At 42.3% G+C, this 23,833-nt stretch overlaps 1 protein-coding gene and 1 non-coding gene across 3 annotated transcripts in view; both read left to right on the top strand.

The window, feature by feature from the left end:
* The window catches only part of TPX2 (TPX2 microtubule nucleation factor), a 61,780-nt gene that overhangs the window by 7,942 nt on the left and 30,005 nt on the right, over positions 1–23,833 (top strand). For both annotated transcript variants that reach the window (XM_049779178.1, XM_049779177.1), the window contains exons 2-6: positions 9,815–9,989; positions 16,974–17,093; positions 19,857–19,980; positions 21,335–21,460; positions 23,662–23,760. In XM_049779178.1, the coding sequence (XP_049635135.1) occupies positions 9,884–9,989; positions 16,974–17,093; positions 19,857–19,980; positions 21,335–21,460; positions 23,662–23,760 (575 nt within the window). In that variant the 5' untranslated portion in view covers positions 9,815–9,883. The remainder of the gene's footprint in view (positions 1–9,814; positions 9,990–16,973; positions 17,094–19,856; positions 19,981–21,334; positions 21,461–23,661; positions 23,761–23,833) is intronic.
* LOC126019885 (U6 spliceosomal RNA) lies at positions 10,306–10,411 on the top strand. The gene has a single exon (XR_007499497.1). It is a non-coding gene; the product is annotated as a U6 spliceosomal RNA (small nuclear RNA).

Here is a 23,833-nt window from a genome sequence, read left to right as displayed (position 1 = left end):
CTGACAGGCTCTGGGGAACTATTATTAGATGCTAGGGATGGAACCTGGGTTGGCTGCATGCAAAGCAAACGCCCTGCCCATTGTACTATCATTCTGGTCCCTAGATTGTAATTAATTGATATTACAACATCAGAACATGTTTGAGGTTTTACAGAAATTTTTTTCATTGTTTTATAGAAATCTTGGGGTTTTGTTTTGTTTTGTTTTTAACCTTAGAGATAAGCAGTTTGATAGATACTTATCTAGATCCTATTATTTGTGTAGGAAGTGGTTTTATGGATAAATAAGGGTGTAGTTCTTGAAAAAGAACACTATGAAACTCACAGAGAAAGGATAGGAAAATATATTTGCTTGAGATTTCTGGACAGTGATGAATTAGAACAAGTGTCCCTGTGTCCTGTGCTGACTTCTGAGTGCTTGGACTGTGAAGATTGTCATTGGATTTTGAATTGACCCGATTTTGGAAGCTTCATAGATCTGTTTCTGTAAACAGATCTTATTTCAGCATAGAAACTAACAGATATAAATGTGGAAACACCAAGTTCATTATCTTAAGATTTAGTTTGTGACTTTGATTCAACTAAAATTGCATGCTGGATTATGTTGTATTTTATTCCTGTTAATCGCTAAGTACAAAAAAATTTATGTAGGTGTTTTCTCCCTGGGTAAGATGAAAATAACTCAAATGTTTAACTGGTAGTACTGTAACAGGATCACTTACCCATATGAAAGTTAGGGAGGGTATTCCTGGGGAAATAGCACTGCTTGGGAGAGGATTATCTTAAAAACTATGCTTCTAATGAAGTTTTGAGCATCTGTTTTAATCTGTCCTATTACTTACTAATTGTTACATTCATAGTGTTTGCTCTAATAGAAATAGGGAAAACAAAATTCACAAGCTGAATAGTGAGAAATGCTTGAGAATATTTGTCACGCTTAAATCTTTGTTTTGCTTAAGCCATATAAGTTCACAATCTCAGCCTGGCTTAGAATGTTTAGAACCCATTCACATTTTGATTTATAGAATCCATTTCTCTTTTGATTTATTGCTCTTGTCAAGGCTAGTTATTTTTAGTTTGATAGTGAGGAGAGATGGAGGCAATGGAAGTCAATTTCTGATGAATGTGGAAGCTGGATATATAGGTTCTCTTTTTTATTTCTTTTGCAGTATTCCTTAGTTGTGTACTTTCTCTATATTTGTTTCCCCTTTCTGTTACCTTTCGGAGAAAAAGGTTCAGCATTCATCTTTTGGTTATTTTTTATAGCTTGTACATTTCTTTCTTTTGTTTTGGAAGTGGGGTGGGGTTACACCTGGCTTTGTGCTCAGGGGTTACTCCTGGCTCTGCGCTCAGAAATCGCTCCTGGCTGGCTCAGGGGAACCATATGGGATGCTAGGAATTAAATCACCATCAGTACTGGGTCGGCAGTGTGCAAGGCAAATGCCCTACTGCTGTGCTGTCTCTCCAGCCCTTAGCTTGTATTCTATAGGTCGGTCTGTTTATTTGTTGTGGGTATCACTTCTACCTGGAAGCTTCCTCTAACTCTACTGCTTCCCTTGGTAGTATTTTAATAATGGCCCCAGTTCAATTCCTCAATATGTAAGGTTCAACCTGTATTATAATTGTTTATATCCTTTTAAGTATGGTTTCTGTAAGGAAGAGAATGACTATTCTTTCAGTCTTTTTAAAAATTTTTTATTTTTTGGGGCCGGGCGGTGGCGCTCGAGGTAAGGTGCCTGCCTTACCTGCGCTAGCCTAGGAGACGGACCGCGGTTCGATCCCCCGGCGTCCCATATGGTCCCCCAAGCCAGGAGCGACTTCTGAGCGCATAGCCAGGAGTAACCCCTGAGCGTCACCGGGTGTGGCCCAAAAACCAAAAAAAAAACCAAAAAAAAAATTTTTTTTATTTTTTTAAAACTTTTTAAATTTATTGATTAGTTGTTGGGCCACACCCAACAGTGCTCAGGGATCACTCCTGGTTCTGTGCTCAGAAATCATCCCTGGCAGGTTGGGGGACCATATGGGATGCTGGGAATCAAACTGGGTCCCTACCACTGTGCTATCTCTCTGGCCCCCTTTCAGTATTTTTGTTTTTGTTTTTTGTTTTTGGGTCACACCTGGCAGTGCTCAGGGGCTCCTCCTGGCTCTATGCTTAGAAATTGCTCCTGGCAGGCTTGGGGGACCATATGGGATGCCGGGATTTAAACCACTGTCCTTCTGCATGCAAGGCAAACACCCTGTCTCCATGCTATCTCTCCGGCCCCCATTTCAGTATTTTCTAAGGGGCCTTCCTAAGCAGTCAGGGACTCATCTCGACGCTTCTACTACCCATTCATTGCAGCCTGAGGAATATGTGGTCCAACTGTGTGGGCTAGATGGCTGAGTGCTTGGCTGGACCTTGGTGCTAAGGGTGGTCAGGGCCCCCTGTGGTAGAAGGGGGAGGGCCATACTGTGATGGGGATCAAACTCAGGATCTGTTTGAGCTTGCTCTTCAACCCTGGTCTTTATGTATGTATGTTTGTATGTATGTATGCATTTATTTATTTATTTATTTATTAGAAATAAAAATGAACTCTGGGTTCAGTTCAAAAATAAAATGAAGAGGTAACTGTGGGTAGGACAGACTTTGTATGAAGGATGCCCAGGTTTGATCCATGATAACCCAAGATTCCTTGAGTGCTGTCATGTGTGAACCTAAGTACCAAGCTGGGATTAATTCCTGAGCACCATTGGGTATGCCCATAAAATTAAAAGCAGAACAATGGGGCTGAAGTGATAGTGCATTTGCCTTGCACAAGGCTGACCTAGGACGGACCTGGTTCGATCCCCAGTGTCCCATATGGTTCCCCAGCCAGGAGTGATATTCTTTTTTAATAAAATCTTTATTTAAGCAGCATGATTACAAGCATGTTTGTAATTGGGTTTCAGTCATAAACAGAATACCTCCATGCTGACTCTCGGGCCCCAGGATGTTTTAGTTCTGAAACTCTGGTTGATTTAGATAATTTTGAAGTGTGAAGCTGATTCTCTGACTTGGCAGTTTGATTTGTTTGGAAGAATGTAGTTGACACATTTGCTTTTTATTCCTCAGTGACACTAGTTGACAGAAATTCTATCTAGATTAAGGGATGCAGGAAGGCATCCAGTCCCCACAATGCCTAGGCTCTTACTTAAATAGCTGGGTTAGGCCCTGTTCCATTTCCACTTGGACTATGCACTTTAAAATTGAAATTTATTATTGTGGAAGAAGCAATGTAGTAAAAAACATTTCAGAAGTTACTTTTGTTCTTTTTTGTTTGTTTGTTTCGTTCTGTTTTTGGGTTACTCCTGGCTCTATACTCAGAAATCGCTCCTGGCAGGCTCCGGGGACCATATGGGATGCTGGGATTTGAACCAATGACCTTCAGCATGAAAGGCAAAACACCTTACCTCCAATGCTATCTCTCCTGCCCTCAGAAGTTACTTTTGGTTTTATTCATATACTTCTGCTGTCATGCTAAACACAATTCCCCTTCACCCCCCCCCTTTTTTTTTTAGCCACATCTGGCAGTGCTCAGGGCTTACTTTTAACTTTGGACTTTCGTTTCTGTACTTTTGAGTGATTAGAGATCACTTTCTGGTGGTGTTGAAGGATTGAACTGAGGTCGGCAGCATGCATCACGCAGTGACCCGCCAAAACAGACAAACCTCACACAAAAGCATCTAATTTTAACAATAGTATATTAAACACATATTGCATTTTGCCATTTGGAGTGAGGGTAAAAATCCTGCAGTGCTGGTGAGGGTGTGCTGCGTCCTCCACACGAAGAACTAACGGCAAGATGTGACCCAACATGTGACACACGGAGCCCCCGCTCGCTGGCCCGTGCAGTTGTTTCCGAGGGATGGGAGATGGAAGGACGCGCTTGGAGATCTCTCCTCAGAGGTCCGTCCTCTGTGGCAAAGAGCCACAGGATACAAAATAATAAGAGGCAAAGAGCCGCATTCATTTTGGCCAGGAGCCGCATGCGGCTCGTGTTCGCCACCCCTGTTATTAGCCAATATATAGATCATTTAAACGGAAAGCATTATTTCCCCAAAACAAGTGCTTAACAATTATTGCTGTAATAGTAAAAATACTTAATAAATATTATAGGGAAGCTCAGAGACTTCTGGATTATAAACAGATTTATAGAGAAATAAATACTGCTTAACTAGTTCCTGAAATTGAAAGGTACATGGGCCAAAGAGTGACTACAGCTTGAAGGACACTTACTTTGCATGCTGCTGGCCCAGGGTTGATCACATAAGGTCCCCTCCAAGCATGACCATAGTGAGTGATCTTTGAGTATAGAACCTGGGGTAAGCCCTGAACACTGGGTGTGGCTCCAAACTAAAAAAAAAAACCCAATAAAATGGAAAGGTATGCATTCATGTAATAAAACATACTAGAGTATGGGACCAGAGCATTAGCATAGCAATAGGGCATTTGCCTTGCACGTGGCCAATCCCAGAGGGACTCTGGGTTGCTTCCCAGCATCCCATATGGTAACCCCAAGCCTGCCAGGAGCAATTTCTGAGTTCAGAGTGAGGAATAATACCTGAGTGGATGTGACCCGCCCAAAAACAAAAAACCCAAAACATACTAGAGTATAAAAATTTATGTAGGAAAAATATTCCCTAACATAGACCACCTAGAATTTTCTAACCCAAACACTAAAAATATTTTTGTTTTCTTCATAATTATCTATGCATGAAGGTACATATGAATATATATTGCTCCCCCTTTTATCTAATTTTTGGGTGGGTGTTCAGGGGTCGTAGGGGGTCACTATTGGTGATACTGTCCAGCTGTTCTAGGCTCAGTGCTAGCGTGGTAGTACTTGTAGCTACAAGGCTGTAGGCTTACCCCAGTGGTTCTTGAGGAACTTCTGAATTACACCTGGCAATACTAGGGGGTGGTATATAGTGCTAGGGATCAAGCCTGGATTCTTGGTCATACAAGTCTTTCTCTCGAGCCCCTTGACCTGTCCACCAAGTAAGTTTCTTTCTTTTTCAAATACCCCTTCCCCCAATGTGACCCCCCCCACAGTAATCATAGGCTCATAGGCAGTCCTAGGGATCAAACCAGGCTAGGCCTCATGCAGAGGAAGTGCTTTATCATCTCTCTGTACTGCCTGTAGTATCTCTTTCCTTTTTTGCCAGGATGGTGGCCGAGGCAGGGGCCACACTCAGCTATGCTCAGGGTTTATTCCTTTTTTTTTTTTTTTTTGATTGGTTGGTTTTTGGGCCACACCCAGTGGTGCTCAGGCATTACTCCTGGCTCTGCACTCAGAAATTGTCCCTGGCAGGCTGGGATGCCTTGAATCTAACCCTGACCAGTTAGGCTGCATGCTAGGCAAATGCCCTAAGGCAGTGGTCGGCAACCTGTGGCTCTTTAAACTTTTAATTTGGCTCTTCTGTGTGCCGGGCGCTGCTCCAGGAGTCAGGACTCTGTTCCTAGCCTCTGTCTGTGTGGCTCTCAAAATAAATTTCAATCCTGGTCCTGGCGAGATTTGGCTCAGTTGAAAAAAAAAGGTTGCCAACCATTGCCCTAAAGCTGTGCTATCTTTCCAGCCCCAGGATTTATTCCTGTTTCTGTTCAGGGATCACTTCTGGTAGGCTCAGGGAACCATATAGAGTGCCTACAAAGCAAGCACACTACCCTCTATACTATCTTTTTGGTGCCACTGCTTATTTTGGCTATATCAAGTGAACTTTCTTACCCTTACATATGCATAAATACATAGCTATTTACAAGATAAATTTCTATGTTTGGCAATATCTGTCAAAAGGAGAATCCCCCTCCTTTATTTTTATTTCAGTTATTTGTCTTAGCTAGCTATGTAGTTCCATTATTTAGCAGGGGAAAGGTGTGGGGTCTTAAATTTGAATACTTTTCTTTTTCTTTTTTCTTTTTTTTTTTTTGGTTTTTGGGTCACACCCGGCAGTGCTCAGGGATTATTCCTGGCTCCAGGCTCAGAAATTGCTCCTGGCAGGCACAGGGGACCATATGGGGCGCCGGGATTGGAACCGATGACCTCCTGCGTGAAAGGCAAACGCCTTACCTCCATGCTATCTCTCCGGCCCCTGAATACTTTTTAAATGGTTTTCAGCAGCACGCTTTAGTGCAATTGATATTTTTAGGAGGCTAAGTAGAGTTGCTCTATATGACATTCCTGCCTGGGAAATGTTCCCAGTGACCTGGGTTAGGAATTAAGATCATGGGAATTTAAGATTTTCCCATGTCTCTAAGCTTGTTATTCACAGCAGGGGAATTTCATTTATTTATTTATATCCTTCCCTTTGTTGTGATGATTCTCAATCCCCATACACACACATATACATACACACTATTGTGGTGCTTACACACTTGGCCTTGGAATTCCTTGGGGGTCATATGCTATATTTATGGTGCTTGCTGGGGGTTTCATAGTTTAGTTGTGAGTCTTGTACATTTGCTTTCCAGGGGTCATACTCATTAAGTTTTGGTGTCCATGTTCATTCAGGTTGAAGTGCTCTCCATTGAGCAATGATGCTCACACAGTCTTGGGTGGGGGAGTGTCACATTCTTGGCTGCAGTGCTCGTATGTCTTTTAGTGACAGTACTTGTTCAGGGTCCATTACTTCCGCTTGTAGTCCTCACACACTCTTGCTTTTTACCAGGTGCATAGTCTTATGTGGCCCTCGAGGTCCTATTCCGCAGAGCATCTAGTCTTAGGCTTGGCATGTGTGGGGACCATTGGGTAATCAAAAGTGAAACTTTAGGGGCAGAGCAATAATACATTAGGTAGGGTGTTTGCCTTGCATGGGACCAATGGGACCCTGGCATCCCACACATCCCCCTGAACACTGCCAGGAGTGATCCCTGAATTCAGAGCCAGTCATAAACCCTGAGCATATGCTTCCAACTCCCCACCCCCAATTTTTTTTTTTTTTAAAGTTGAGGTTTCATGCTTATAAAGCAGGCACCTCTTGTTTCCCCACAAGGAAATTTTTTTGCATTGTTTTGTTTTTGGGTTATTCTTTGCTCTCTACTCAGGAATCACTCCTGTTCTCCAGGGGACTGTATGGTATGCCATGGATCAAATGTAGTTGGGCCATATGCAACTCAAGCACCTTACCTGCTATACTATCTTTCTGACCCCCAATGAGGAAAGAAATGTCACACCCGGTGGTGCTCAGGGGTTACTTCTGGCTGTGCACTCAGAAACCACTCCTGGCTGGCTTGGGGGAACCATATGGGATGCTGAGGATCGAAACTGGGTCTTTCCGGGGTTGGCCATATGCAAGGCAAACACCCTACTTGGTCTCCCCAACAAGGAAATTTTAGTCATGATTAGTTACTGAGAAATTATTCATTATAGTTCCTTGAGTAGAAGTGTGGTTAGGGAAAGGAGGTATATCAGTAGATTAAAAGGCAGGACTGGAGAGATAGTACATACAGCATGTAGGGTTCTTGCCTTGCATGTAGCTGACCTGGGTTTGATGCCCAGCATCCCATATGGTCCTCTGAGCACTGCCAGCAATAATTCCTGAGTACAATGTCAGGAGTAACCCTTGAGCATCACTATGTGTGTTGTGTCCCCAAAACAAAAAATACCTGCACTGTTAATACCATTTTAAATATCCCCCCCTTTTTTTTTTCATAAGAAGCAGGGACTCAGGTAGTCAGATTTGTGTGTTGTATATACATCTAATAAATGACAGATTAAAAACATTTGAACTTTTAATTTTTGGGGTTTTTTTTGGGCCACACTGGTGACGCTCAGGGGTTATGTCTGGCTATGCGCTCAGAAATCTCTCCTGGCTTGGGGCACCATACTGGATTCTGGGGGATCAAACTATGGTCCATCCTAGGTCAGCTGCATGCAAGGCCAAATGCCCTACTGCTACGCCACTGCTCTAGCCCCAAAATTTGGACTTTTTAGCTAGGTTTGGTTTTGACTATAAGTGACAGAAAATGTGACTATAATGACTTAAAAGATTATTATTCTCGTGGCTGGAGCGGTGGCGCCCATGAAACATTTGGAGAAAGAAGGTTGCTAGTTTTTAGTCATTAATGCTCAATGATGTCAGTTCCAATATGTCATTTTGGTGGACCACTTATTTATACACAATTACTGCTCTAACTGTAGCATGACATTGGCAACCTTCAATATAAGACGAAAATAGAAGAAAAAGGTCAGGAACAAGGACAGTTATCTGTCAAGAAATGAAGATTTTTTTTTTATTATTGTTTTGTTTTTCGGTCATGCCCAGTGGCACTCAGGGATTACTCCTGGCTCTGTGCTCAGAAACCACTCCTGGAAAGCTAGGGGCACAATCTGGGATGCCAGGGATTGAACCTGGGTCGGCTGTGTATAAGGCAAACACATCCTACTCGCTGTGCTAGCGATCTGACTCTAGAAGTTAATTAAGAGGTTTTTTGTTTGTTTGTTTGTTTTTGGTTTTTGGGTCACACTGGCGGTGGTCAGGAGTTACTCCTGGCATGGGCTGCAGAGATAGCATGGAGGTAGGGCGTTTGCCTTGCGTGCAGAAAGATGGTGGTTCGAATTCCTGCATCCCATAGGGTCCCCCAAGCTGCCAGGAGCCAAAAAAAAAAAAAAAAAAAAAAAGAAACAAAGAACTCGCTCCTTGCAGGCACAGGGGACCCTATGGGATGCCGGGATTCTAATTACCCTCTGTCCTGGATCTGTTGTACTCAAGGCAAATACCCTACCACTGTGCTCTCTCTGGCCCCATAAATTATTATTACTTTTTTTGTCTTTGTTTTTGGGCCACACCTGGTGGCGCTCAGGTTACTCCTGGCTCTCTGCTCAGAAATCGCTCCTGGCAGGCACGGGGGACCATATGGAATGTCGGGATTCGAACTACTGTTGGTCCTGTGTCAGCGCTTGCAAGGCAAACACCCTACCACTGTGCTATCTCTCCGCCCCCCCCATAAATTATTATTTTTGTTTGTTTGTTTTTTTGGGTCACACCCGGCAGCGCTCAGGGGTTCCTCCTGGCTCTACGCTCAGAAATGACTCCTGGCAGGCTTGGGGGACCATATGCGATGCCCGGATTCAAACCACCATCCTTCTGCATGCAAGGCAAACCCCCTACCTCCACGCTATCTCTCTGGCCCTTTATTTTTCTTCTTTTTCTTTTTTGGTTTTTGGGTCTCACTCAGCGATGCTCAGGGGTTTATTCCTGACTGTGAGCTCAGAAATTGCTCCTGGTAGGCTTGGTGGACCATATGAGATGCTGGGAATTGAACCACTCTTAGTCCTGGGTTGGCTGCCTGCAAGGCAAATGCCCTGCCGTTGTGCTACCTCTCTAGCCCTTTATTTTAATTTTATAAATAAGATTAAGGAAAAATAAAAGAACAATATAAGGTCAGCACAGCACAGAGGGTATGTACATGGCCAACCCGGGTCTCATTCCTGCTTTTCCAATATGGTTACCTGAACCTGCCACCAGTGATTCCTGAGCACAAAACAGGAATAACCTGAGTGTTGGGCCAGGTGTGGCTCCTAAAAATAAAAACAAAAAGGCTAAATAATAAAAAAAAATACCTACCAGCACAGTGGATGCCATGGTGTTGATACTTAAACCTTGTGTCTTCTGATTGTAACTCAAAGTGTCTTAAAATTACCAAAAAAGAAAAATGAACTTTTAGTTTGATTTGAAGAGTAAGATTTGTTATGGAGGTGAATTTTAGAATTGCAATTGTAGTAAAAATTAAGTAATCACTAGGGAGTTACTGTACTTGAGTATTATAAAATAATTTTCTGGATAATTTGTTTCTTTAGAAGGCGATTTGTTTGGAAGAGTGACAACAAATATTGGCAAATACCTGTTTTGTGCCAGAGGGGAAGACAATGTCAGAGCTGAAAACCTCTTATTCCTATGATGCGCCCTCAGACTTCATCAATTTTACATCTTTGGATGTTGAAGAAGATACTGAAAACATAGATTCTTGGTTTGGTAAGTTTCCGCTTTCTTTTGTCATTTTCATGTTAATGATCTGGAAGGAATGAAAACAAAAACAAAAAAAAATTTTTTATGCGCCAAGACTCCCCCCCCCCAACCCCCCCCCCCCCCGCCACATTTAGCAATGTTCATTGGTCACTCCTGGCTATGTACTAGAAATACTTGTCATAGCAGTTAGGCAAGTAAAAGATATCAAGGGCTCTAGATAGGAAAGAAAAGTCAAGTTCTCACTGTTTGCAATGACATGATATTCACTTTTAAACCAGTGGGTCAGAGACTAAATTAAAGAGGAAATTAAAAGATTCTTGGAGTGCTCGCTTCGGCAGCACATATGCTAAAATTGGAACAATACAGAGAAGATTGGATGGCCCCTGCGCAAGGATGACATGCAAATTCGTGAAGCGTTCATATTTAAAAAAAAAAGATTCTTGGAAACAAATGAGAACAAAGACGCAAATTATCAGAACTGTGGGACACAGCAAAAGTGGTATTAAGAGGAAAGTTTTAGCTTTGCAAGCACTCATTAGAAAGGAAGAAAGGGGGCCTGGAGAGATAGCACAGCGGCGTTTGCCTTGCAAGCAGCCGATCCAGGACCAAAGGTGGTTCGAATCCCGGTGTCCCATATGGTCCCCCAAGCCTGCCAGGAGCTATTTCTGAGCAGACAGCCAGGAGTAACCCCTGAGCACCGCTGGGTGTGGCCCAAAAAAAAGAAAGGAAGAAAGAAAGAAATAACTTAATGACTCAGCTTATAAAATTAGAAAGTGATCAGCAAAATGAACCAAAAATAGGCAGACAGGGCCGGGCGGTGGCGCTAGAGGTAAGGTGCCTGCCTTGCCTGTGCTAACCTTGGATGGACCGTGGTTCGATCTCCCGGTGTCCCATATGGTCCCCCGAGCCAGGAGCGACTTCTGAGCACATAGCCAGGAGTAACCCCTGAGCGTCACCGGGTGTGACCCCCCCCAAAAAAAAAAATAGGCAGACAGAAGGAAATAATAAAACTTAGAGCAGAAATTAATGAACTGGAAATCCAAAAAAAAACAATTTGAAAGATCAATGAAAGCAGAGTTGGTTCTTTGAAAAAATAAACAAGATGTAAACTGTTAACAAAGAAAGGGAGAGAAACTTAATAATGGATAAATATTTGGACTCTTATAACCTCCAAAGATTGAACCAAGATGATCTAGCATATTTTTGGGGGGGGGGGGCGGGAGGGCCACATTTGGTGACGCTCACGGGTTACTCCTGGCACAGGGGACCATATGGGATGCCAGGGATTGAACCCAGTTGTGTTGGGTCAGCCGCATGCAAGGCAAACGCCCTACCGCTGTGCTATTGCTTCGGCCCCTAATGTAGCATTTTTGAACAGACCCATCACTAGTGAGGAGATAATGGAAATCAAAATTTTCCCAAAAACAAGCCCAAATCCAGATAGATTCACTAACCGTTTTTTTCAAACCTTTCAAGAGGATCTACTAACAATCTTTTTTAGGCTCTTCCAGGAAATCGAAGAAACAAAAACACTCCCAAATAGTTTTTATGAGGCTAACTTCATCCTGATACCAAAAGGTGACAGATGCCACAAAAAAAAAAAAAAAAAAAAAAAGAGAACTACAGACTAATATCCCTGCTGAACACAGATCCACAACAAAATCCTAGCATATAGGGTCCAGTACTTCATAAAGGTCATACACATACAAAGGTTCATTCCAGAGATAACAAGGATGATTTAACATATGCCAGTCAATCAATGTAATACACCATATCCACAAATGGGAAAATATGGCCGGAGAGATAGCATGGAGATAAGGTGTTTGCCTTGTATGCAGAGGACAGTGGTTCTAATCCCGGCATCCCATATGGTCCCTTGAGCCTGCCAGGAGCGATTTCTGAGCATAGAGCCAGGAATAACCCCTGAGCACTGCCGGGTGTGACCCAAAACCCCACCCCTCCAAAAAAAAAAACAAATTGAAAAATAAAAATCAATATGATCATATCAATAGATGCAGAGAAAACATTTGATAAGGCTCAATAACACCCCCCCCCCAAAAAAAAAGGGCTCAGTACTCATTCATGATAAAAACTCAACAAGATGAGATTGGAAGGAACTTTTCTCACCATAGTCTAGGCCAGTGCTTCTCAAATAGTGGGGCGCGCCCCCCAGGGATGGCGGGAGGCTTCGTAAAGGGGGCGCATTTGACCTTGTCAAGCTAAGCTAAGCCCCATGTTTATGTCTGCATGTCTCTGGAGCTGAGAGTTGCCGTGTCCTGCTTCAAACCCTGCTTCGAAAAGCTATGCATTGCAAAATGTGCTCATACATGTGCTCATACAAATGCCTTTCATCCAGACATCACCTCTGATTAAAAAATCAGCTCAAATTATTTTATATATATTTTTTGCAGGTTAAAGTCTTTTTGTTTTTGTTTTTGTTTTTTTGGGTCATATCCGGCAGCGCTCAGGGGTTACTCCTGGCTCTATGCTCAGAAATCTCCCCTGGCAGTCACAGGGGTCCATATGGGATGCCGGGATTTGAACCACCGTCCTTCTGTATGAAAGGCAAACGCCTTACCTCCATGCTATCTCTCCGGTCCCAGGTTAAAGTTTTTTTTTAATAAAGATACTACTTACAGGGGCCGGCGAGGTGGCGCTAGAGGTAAGGTGTCTGCCTTGCAAGTGCTAGCCAAGGAAGGACCGAGGTTGGATCCTCCGGCGTCCTATATGGTCCCCCCAAGCCAGGGGCAATTTCTGAGCGCTTAGCCAGGAGTAACCCCTGAGCATCAAACGATTGTGGCCCGAAAAACCAAAAAAAAAAAAAAAAAAAAAAAGATACTACTTATAGTCGCGCGGGGGACGCGAAAAATGTTTTCTTCTTCCTAGGGGGGCATGACAGAAAATAATTAAGAAGCACTGGTCTAGGCCATTTACCACAAGCCCATGGCAAATATTATGCTCAGTGGAGATAAATGAAAGCCTTTCCTCTAAAATCTGGCACAAGGCTGGCTTCCCCCTCTCGCCCGCCACTCCTATCCAACAGTAATGTAAGTACCCTGTTTCCCCGAAAATAAGACAGTAGTGTCATATTAATGTTTGTACCCAAAGATGTGCTAGGTCTTATTTTCAGGGGATGTCTTATTTTTCCATGAAGAAGAATATGGTACACATTTATTGTTAAATGAAAATAAAGGAAATATATTACCTGTATACAGTTCGATAGTATGGTAGTTGTCAATACAAACCAGGCAAACTGAAACCTACAGATGCCAGTCAGGGTTGCCATAGCAGCCAGTTTATGGTAAATTAATTTTTATTTCGAGACAGCCTATAGGGCACTTATTTTCAGTGGATGTCTTTCCTTATATTTCACCCAGAAGGAAAACTAAGTAGGTCTTATTTTTTGAGGATGTCTTATTTTTGGGGAAACATGGTACTTACCATAGCACTTAGGGCATAGATATCAAGGGCGTCCAGATAGGAATGGTGGAAATCAAGCTCTCACTGTTGGCAGATGACATGATACTATATTTAGAAAACCCTAAAGACTTTACCAAAAGCTTCTAGAAGCAATAGATTCATTAACAAAGGGGTAGCCTACAAAATTAATATGCAAGACTCAATGGCCTTCTTATACACAAATAATGATAGAGAATAAATAGACATTAAAAAAAACAATCCCATTCACAATAGTACCACAGAAACTCAAATATCTTGGAGTCGGCATAACTGAACAGATGATGGGCCTATACAAAGAAAATTAAAAAAAAACTGCTTCAAGAAATAAAAGAGGATACAAGAATATGCAGACTTATACCTTGGGAGGATAAATATTACATGGCAATACTCCCCAAAGCATTGTACATATGTAATGCAATCCTTCTAAGATACCTCTGACATTATTCAAAGAAGTGGATCAAACAGTATGGAAATTCATTTGGAACAATAAATGCCCACAAATACCTAAAGCAGCCTTTAGGAAAAAGAAGATGGAGGCATCACTTTCCCCAACTTTATTTATTCATTTATTTACCTATTTATTTACTTTATTTTGGGTCTTGGGTCACACCTGGTGGTTCTTGGGTTACTCCTGGCTCTGCGCTCAGAAATTGCTCCTGGAAGGCTCAGGGGACTTATGGGATGCCGGGAATCTAACCTGGGTCCTTTCCGGGTTAGCCACGTGCAAGGCAAATGCCCTACTGCTGTGTAGCCCCACTTTCCCCAACTTTAAATTGTACTACAAAGCAATAGTCATTATTGGTAGTGAACTAAAGACAGACCCTCAGGTCCATGGAATAGACTTGATACTTAGAGAATGACCCTAGACATACAATCAGTTAATCTTTGATAAAGGGGCACGAAACACAAAATGGAGTAAGGAAAGCCTCTTCAACAAGCAGTGTTGGGACAACTCGTCAGCCACATGCAAAAAAAAGCAAACTCAGACCTCCATCTAACACCAGGCACACATGTCAAGCTAAAATGAATTAAAGACCTTAATATCAGAAACTATAATAAGGTATATTAAAAAAACATAGGCAAAACACTTCATGACATTGAGACTAAAAGTAACTTCAAGGAGGAAACACTTCTGTCTAAATAAGTGGAAGCAGAGATAAACAAATGTTACTACATTAAACTGAAAAGCTTCTGCATGTCAAAGGAAAAGATAAGGGGCTAATATATCTAGGCTATTCACGGTATTGACAGAACTTGACAAAATAAATCTAACCCCGTCAAAAAGAAATACACAGACATTTCCTCAAAGAAGAAATAGATGGGGGATTCTTCAGCCTTGCCCACTGAATAAAGCTAATATCTCCTGGGGGAAAAAAAGGAAAAAAGAAATAGATGGCCAAAAGGCACATAAAAATGCTCTATGTCACTTATTATCAGGGAGATGCAAATCAAAACAACAATGAGGTTTCATGTCAAGCCACAGAGACTGGCACAAATAACAAGAACTAGAATAAAGAACAAGAACAACCATTGCTGGCTGGATGCGCGGAGGAAGTTGCTGGTGGGAATGCTGTCTGGTCCAGCCTTTCTGGAAAACAATATGATTATGCCTTAGAAAACTGGAAATTGAGCTCCCATATGATCTAGCAATACCATTCCTAGGGATATACCCTAGGAACAGAAAAACACACAATGCCCTATTGCAGCTGTATTTACAATAGCCAGTACCCGGAAAAAAATTCAAATGCCCAACAACAGATGAGTAGCTAAAGAAACTGGTGTGTCTATACAATGGAATACTACACAGCTGTTAGAAAAAATGAAGTCCTGAAATTTGCTTATACATGGATGGATATGGAGAGTTTTATGCTGAGTGAAGTAAGTCAGATGGAGAGTAGACACAGTAGTCTCATCTGTGGGATGTAAGAAAAATCAAAGACTAGTATGATAATAATACCCAGAGACAATAGAGATGAGGGCCAGAAGGTCCAGTCTATCATCTGAAGCTTACCACAATGAATGGTGAGCGCAGTAGAGAAATAATTACACTAACAACTATTATGACAATGATTGTGAAAGAGATAAATAGAATGCCTGTTTCAAATACTGGCAGGAGGGTAGGAGAGGAAGCAAATGGGGAACATTGGTGGCAAAAAGTTGCACTGGTAAAGCAGGGTGTACATTTAATGACTGATAGCCAACTACAGACCTGCCTGTAACTTATGGTGCTTAAATAAAGAAATTATTTAAAAAATTAGTACCTTTTTTGGGTCACACCTGGCAGCACTCAGGGGTTTTTCCTGGCTCCACACTCAGAAATCACTCCTGGCAGGCTCGGGGGACCATATGGGATGCCCGGATTCAAACCACTGTCTTTCTGCATGCAAGGCAAACATCCTACCTCCATGCAATCTCTCTGGCCTATTACCGTTTTTGTTTTTTTTTAAATGACCTTAGTTCTTTTTTTTTTTTTTTTTTTTGGGTCACACCTGGCAGTGCTCAGCGCTCCTGGCCCTATGCTCAGAAATCGCTCCTGGCAGGCTCAGGGGACCATATGGAATACCGGGATTCGAACCACTGACCTTCTGCATACAAGGCAAATGCCTTACCTCCATGCTATCTCTCTGGCCCCCAAAAATTACCTTAATTCTAATGTAGAAATTTGTAATTTTGGGGGCCAGAGAGATAGTATGGAGGTAGGGCATTTGCCTTGCATGCAGAAGGACGGTGGTTCGAAGTCTGGCATCCCATATGGTCCCCCAAGCCTGCCAGGAACTGTTTCTGAGTAGAGCCAAGGAGTAACCCCTGAGCGCTGCTGGGTGTGACCCAAAAACCAAAAAAAAGAAAGAAAAAGAAAAGAAATTTGTGATTTCTTTAAAATAATCACCGCTTTTTTAAAAAAAAACAAAAACAAAAAACAACATAGTTGCATAGTGTACATAAGACCTTTTTATTTCTGAATAAAAAGCTCTTTGTATTCCTAAAGTTTCTATTTGTAGACCTTTTGGAGAACAAAACCTTGACTTTGCATGGACTTTTGGGCATTGCGGAATTTAAGATAAAATTCCTTGTGAAAACTTTACTCCCTTCCTGCCTTACATATCTCAAATTCCCCTGAATTTAGGAGGAACGTAGACGTATTCCTTTTAAACCATACAGTCTTGGTTGTGAGTCATAGTGTTCCTTAGTAGGAATATTATGTATTTTGGTGGTTTTGGCTGTATAAATGTGCATAAGCAAAGATAAGATGCTACTTGCAATGGAGAATATGCACTTCTTTTTTTTCTGTAGCCTTACCTCCATGCTATCTCTCCAGCCCCTTTTCTGTAACACATTGTTTGGTGTTACCAATTTATCAGTGGCCTTCTATCTCTGACATATAATTTGTTTCTGTTTTCTTTGGATAACTAGAACTTTTCCAAGTGAGTTAGAAGGGGCTTACAGCTCTCTTTTAAATACATTTCTGATTTAGTTTGATTCCTTGATGAATGCTTGGTTGAATTCTCAACTAAATATCTCACCTTTTCACAGATGAGAAGGCCAATTTGGAGAATAGGATATCGGGGAATAAATGGGCAAGAATTTTTCAGAGCAAAACTCCTTTGAAAAAGACTAATCTCCAGCAAGCTCTTCTTACTCCTTTGAGATCAGGTAAGAAAGAATGTGGTTTTTGTTTGGGCCACAACCGGTGACACTCAGGGGTTACTCCTGGCTATGTGCTCAGAAATCGCTCCTGGCTTGGGGGACCATATGGGACGCAGTGGGATCGAACCGTGGTCCATCCTAGGACAGCTGCTTGCAAGGCAAATGCCTTACTGATGTGCCACTGCAATGGCCTTGAAAGAACAGGTTTTTTTTTTTTTTTTTTTTTTGGTTTTTGGGCCACACCCGGCGATGCTCAGGGGTTACTCCTGGCTGTCTGCTCAGAAATAGCTCCTGGCAGGCACGGGGGACCATATGGGACACCGGGATTCGAACCAACCACCTTTGGTCCTGGATCGGCTGCTTGCAAGGCAAACGCCGCTGTGCTATCTCTCCGGGCCCGAAAGAACAGGTTTTTAAAGTTTGTTGACAGAATCATAGACCAGTGTATTAGGAGTTTGGAGGATCTGAGGAAATTACCTAAGTGATAGATGCTTTGATTTATTGTTGTGAAACTGGCTAATTTGTTTTATGATGAAGATGCAGTTATTTAGCTAAAGTAAATAGCTTAAAGTAAAATGCCTTTAGCTATTATTGTTGACTTTTCTGTTTCTTTCCATTTTTCTCTTTTCCCCCTTAGGTCGGTTTAGTACATACATATGAACTTATAGTTGCTGCATCATTTTTTTTTTTTTGGTTTTTGGGTCACACCCGGCAGTGCTCAGGGGTTATTCCTGGCTCCATGCTCAGAAATTGCTCCTGGCAAGCACGAGGGACCATATGGGACCCCGGGATTCGAACCAATGACCTTCTGCATGAAAGGCAAATGCCTTACCTCCATGCTATCTCTCCGGCCCATCTGGGAATATTCTTTTGTTTTTTTTCGGTGTGTGTGTGTGTGTGTGTGTGTGTGTGTGTGTGTGTCACACCTGGTGGCATTCAGTGGTTACTCCTATGGGATGCCGAGAATCAAACCAGTCAGTTCCAAGTTGGCCTTATGCAAGGCAAATACCCTACCACTGTGCTATCACTCCTGCCCCAGGGAATATTCTTTTTTTTTTTTTGGTTTTTGGTTTTTGGTTTTTGGTTTTGGGCCATACCCTGCGGTGCTCAGGGGTTACTCCTGGCTACCTGCTCAGAAATAGCTCCTGGCAGGCAGGGGGACCATATGGGATGCCGGGATTTGAACCAGCCACCTTGGATCCTGGATTGGCTGCTTGCAAGGCAAACGCTGCTGTGCTATCTCCCCGGCCCCAGGGGATATTCTTGACTCAAGTCACTTCTAGCAGTTCTAGGGAACCATATATAATATGGTGGATTAACTTGGTGTCAGCTGCATTTAAGCAAATACCTTAAACCCTGTATGGTCTCTCTGGCCCAACATTTTTCTTTCTGATTTTTTGTTTGTTTTGGGGTCACATCTGGTGATGCTCAGGGGTTATCTTCTGGCTCTGTTTTTAGGAATCTTAAATGGCCACTGTACTATCTCTGTCCCTCTGATTTGTGTGTGTGTGTGTGTGTGTGTGTGTGTGTGTGTGTGTGTGAGAGAGAGAGAGAGAGAGAGAGAGAGAGAGAGATACATATAGTTAGTAATATCACGATGCTTTGTAACAAATATCTCCTTCACTTTTCTGCTGCGATTTCCCTATCTCAAATATTTTATTTTTGTTTGTTTTTTTTGGGGGGGGGGCCACACTTGCCAATTTTAGGGCCTATTCCTGGATCTACACTCAGGAATCACTTCTGGCAGGGCTTGGAATCATGGGATGCTGGGGTTCAAAACTGTGTTGATCATGTGTAAGGCAAGTGCCTTACCCACTATACTATCACGCCAGTCACTATTATTATTTTTTGAAGCCGGATAGTTTTTGGGGGGCAGGGGGATTGGGGTCATACCTAGTGGAGCTCAGGGGTTACTCTCAGAGCACTTAGAAATTGCTCCTAGGGGCCGGGCGGTGGCGCTAGAGGTAAGGTGCCTGCCTGGCCTGCGCTAGCCTAGGACAGACCGCGGTTCGATCCCCCGGCGTCCCATATGGTTCCCCAAGCCAGGAGCAACTTCTGAGCGCATAGCCAGGAGTAACCCCTGAGCGTCACCAGGTGTGGCCCAAAAACCAAAAAAAAAAAAAAATTGCTCCTAACTGGCTCAGGAGACCATATAGGATTCCAGGAATTGAATCCAGGTCAATTGAGTGCAAGGCAAATGCCCTACCTACTGTGCTATCACTCCGGCTCCTAAGCAGGATAATTTTTACTGAATGAAATTTACTTAGACATGAGGTGAGAGAAAGGAGAAATATATGTTCAAGAAGGAGCATGGGCTTCTCTATAATGGGGAAAAAGGCAGGAAGAGACAGACAAGCAAGAGAGATTGTTCAAGATAGAATACAGGCTTGCGCGAGCAAGCCCATTATTACTCATAATCTGTATGGCTGATGAGGAATTCACTGCAAATCTCATAAGCTGATTTTTAGGCAATGTCTTTTTCTCTTTAGAAACTTCCAGAATTTTATTTCTATTGCTATTCTGATATGATATGATGATATATTTGGGATGCTTTTTTCCTGTGTTGATACCTGGGTACTTCATATATGCTTCAACTAAAGTAGTTTTATAATTGGCCATTTACCCAAATTTTCTCTGCAACTAAAAGTTTTCATTGCTTAGGATAATTTTTCAATCTTGGATATTATATTAAGTTGTATGCATATATGTAAATATTTCTAATTCATTTTCTTGGGGTATGAGTTCTGAGTTGTATTTGTGCTTTTGCAGTTGACAATACTTCTAAAGAGATAGATAAAGAAAATCTGGTGGAGGATCCCATTTCATCAAATTCTTGTTCTTCTTTGAAAGTCAAGGCAACTAGGACAAGAAATACTCCAACCCAACCTCAGAGGTAAGTAAGACTTCCAGAGCTTCAACTTGGAGGTCAGATGAATAATAATTAAAGAATGATGGGGCCGGAGAGATAGCATGGAGGTAAGGCGTTTGCCTCTCATGCAGGAGGTCATCGGTTCGAATCCCGGCGTCCCATATATGGTCCTCCCGTGCCTGCCAGGAGCAATTTCTGAGCCTGGAGCCAGGAATAACCCCTGAGCACTGCCGGGTGTGACCCAAAAACCACAAAAAAAAAAAAAAAAAAAAAAAAAAATTAAAGAATGATTATTTGTGGGGCCAGAGTGATAGTACAGTGGTAGGACGTTTGCCTTGCATACTGTCTACCTGGGACAGACCTGGGTTCGATCCCTGGTATCCCATATGGTTCCCTTGAGTGTTGTATGTTGACAATGGAACTAGCACTGACAACATGAAGTAAACCGTGAGCATATCCAGGTGTAGTCCAAACTCCATCCCTCAAAAAAATAAAAAAGACATGCATATACAAATGTTTGGTGGTTTTTTTTTTTTTTTTTGGAGGGGGGCACACCCGGGGACACTCAGGGGATACTTTTGGCTCTGTGCTCAAAAGTTGTTCCTGGTTGGGGCCGGAGAGATAGCACAGCGATAGGACGTTTGCCTTGCAAGCAGCCAACCCAGGAACAAAGGTGGTTCGAATCCTGGCATCCCATATGGTCCCCCATGCCTGCCACACCTGAATGCCGCCGGGTGTGCCCCAAAAACCAAAAAAAAAAAAAAAAAAAAAAAAAAAGTTGCTCCTGGCAAGCTTGGGGGACCATATGGGATGCCGAGGATTGAACCCGGGTTCATCTTGGGTCAGCTGCGTGCAAGGCAAATGCCTTACCGCTGTGCTATTGCTCTGTCTCCACAATAAATGACTTATAGTGTTCAGTATTTTCATACAGAAAGTTTGGAGATCTGTGAATGTCATTCAGATAAAATGCTGTCCTTACATATGTGTAGCCCTGGATCTGGTCTCTGGTAACCCTGCTTCCACTCAAGTAGAAAGTATTGAGAGAAATGAAACAAAGCCTAAAAAGTGGTACTGACAGTGGTTTATGGATTGTGATACCCAGTATTGTAAAGGTGTCAATACTGTCCAGTTGAGCTGTAGATTCAGCATATTAAGTGATTTTCATTTTGGAGTGCTTAGTTGATGCTAAAATATAAACAAATGCTAAATTTTTAAAATGGTTAAAATACATTTTGTTTTGTTTTTGGGCCACAGTTCTTTGGGCTACTACTAGAATTTGACTAGGTAGTTTAATTATATTTTCAAATTTCTTAGAACATTTATGTTTGTAGTAGTTATATTTATTACAGATAAATGTTTGTCAATTCCTCTATCATAGAAGATCTATTAGACTTTCTGCTCAGAAGGATTTGGAACAGAAAGAAAAACAACATGTAAAAATGAAAGCCAAGAGATGTGCTACTCCTGTAATCCATGAAATTCCACCCACCAAGAAAATGAAAGTGTAAGTAGCTATAGCTTTTATCAGTTGTCATAAGTTTAACTCATTGGTATCTGTGATGATGTTTGTTTTAATTTTTATTAAAAATGCATCTTGCGGGGCTAGAGTGGTGTGGCACAAGCAGTAAGGCTTGCCTGCGCTAGCCTAGGACGGATCGTTGTTCAATCCCCCAGCGTCCCATATGGTCCCTAAGCCAGGAGTGATTTCTGAGTGCATAGCCAGGAGTAACCCCCTGAGCATCACTGGGTGTGGCCCCCAACCCCCCCCCCCCATGTATCTTGCCTATTCAGCCAGAGGTTTAGAGAATAGTAATTTAGTTGTTTCATAGAATTCTAAAAGTAGTTTCCTGTGATTCAGTGTTTGAATACTGCCAGACCAGCATCTCAATATTCTTGGGGGATGAGTCATTCTGGCAGTGATTAGGGAAGGAGCCATATGCAGTGCTGGGGACTGAACTAGGATCAGCCATATGCAAAACAAGTGCCTTAACTCCTGTACTGTTTTCTCTGACTGTTTTTCTCTAGGTTTTTATTCCCATACTTTTATTCAAAATGACTATTCTAGGTTCCTTTTCTAAATCATTTTTATTTTACTTTCTTTTTTTTGGGGGGGGGGTCCACACCCGGCAGTGCTCAGGGGTTACTCCTGGTTCTGTGCTCAGAAACCACTCCTGGCAGGCTCGGGGGACCATATGGGATGCCAGAATTCAAACCACTGTCCTTCTGCATGCAAGGCAAAAGCCCTACCTCCATGCTATTTCTCCGGCCCCTTCTTCTTCTTTTTTTAAATCCATTTTTTGGTTTTGGGGCTACACCCAGCAACCTCCAGGGGTTACTCCTGGCTATGTGCTCAAAAGTTACTCCTGACAACTCAGGACTATATGTGATATTGGGTATTGAACCCTTGTCAGTTGTGAGTCAGCTACGTGCAAGACAAATGCTCTACTTGCTGTGCTATTGCTCCAGTCTATTTTAAAATAGAGACTATGCCAAGGAACGTTTGGGATGCTATGCTGTGTTGGGGATCAAACTCAGGGCTTTACACAAATTACCAGTTAAGCTTTTTTTTACTATCCAACTTTTTTTTTTTTTTTTTTTTTTTGGTTTTTGGGCCGCACCTGGTGACTTCTCGGGTTACTCCCACCTATGCACTCAGAAATCACTCCTGACTTGGGGGACTATATAGGATACCGGGCGATCGAATCACTGTCTGTCCTAGAGCAAATGCTCTACCGCTTACGCCACTGCTCTGGCCCCATCCAACAACTTTTAATATGACTTCTTTTGGCATTCTCTTGGCATTTGGCATTCTCAGTTTACCAGCCATTGATATGTTTGATTTTAACACACACACACACACACACACACACACACACACACACACACACACACACCTTCCCTATCCACACACACACACACACACACACACACACACACACACACACACCTTCCCTATCCCTTGTGGTTCTCAGGAACATTCTCAGTTTACCAGCCATTGATATGTTTGATTTTAACACACACACACAACACACAACACACACCACACACCACACACACACACACACAGACACACAGACACACACACACACACACACACACACCCTTCCCTATCCCTTGTGGTTCTCAGGAGCATTCCTGACTTTGTTCTGGGATCTTTACTGGCAGTGCTGATCTTACTGTGCTGGGGATTGAATTAGGGCCATTGGTATATATGATATGGTAATAACACTCACTATTTAAGTATGTTGTGGTCGCAAGACAGGAGGAAATGTTCTTTTTAGCTTTAGTGTTATCTGGCAGTTTTCAGGGGTCACATCTAGTAGGGAAACCTTATGTGGTTCTGGGGATCAAATTGGGTTGGCTGTGTGCAAGGGAAATGCTCAATCTACTGAAGCATCTCTCAAGCGCAGAAATGAGAACTTTTATTAACTTTTTTTAGTGAAGCAAGCTAGGTTTTATTGAAACTTATTTAGAAAGATGTCAGGGGAGAAAAGGGAGAAGTACATGTTCGAGAGAAGACATGGGCTTCTCCAGAGTGAAAATGAACAAGCAAAGAAAGAAGCAAGTAAGATATTCATTAAGGGATAACTTGGGCTTGAAGAGCAAATGAGATGAGAAAATTTTAATGTTCTATGTGGTAGAAGGGCTGTATAGGTTGTACTTTAGGAAATGGAGAAATTATTTTTCTGTCCTTTCAAACTCAAGTTCTAATAACAAAATGAAGCCAGAGGAAGATGGTAGTGCTCAAGATATTTCTCAGAAGAATGAATCTTTCCAAGAGAAAGCCAAAGGCAAACAAGGAAGGTATGTTTTCGTCCCTAAATTTGTTTTTTTTCCCTTGAGTTTAAATGACAATAAATAGAGCAAAATTGCAATT

The sequence above is a fragment of the Suncus etruscus genome, chromosome 9 (assembly GCF_024139225.1).
Source record: "Suncus etruscus isolate mSunEtr1 chromosome 9, mSunEtr1.pri.cur, whole genome shotgun sequence".
Lineage (NCBI taxonomy): Eukaryota > Metazoa > Chordata > Mammalia > Eulipotyphla > Soricidae > Suncus > Suncus etruscus.
Note: the sequence above shows the minus strand (reverse complement) of the source record. Positions and strands in the feature narration are given on the sequence as shown.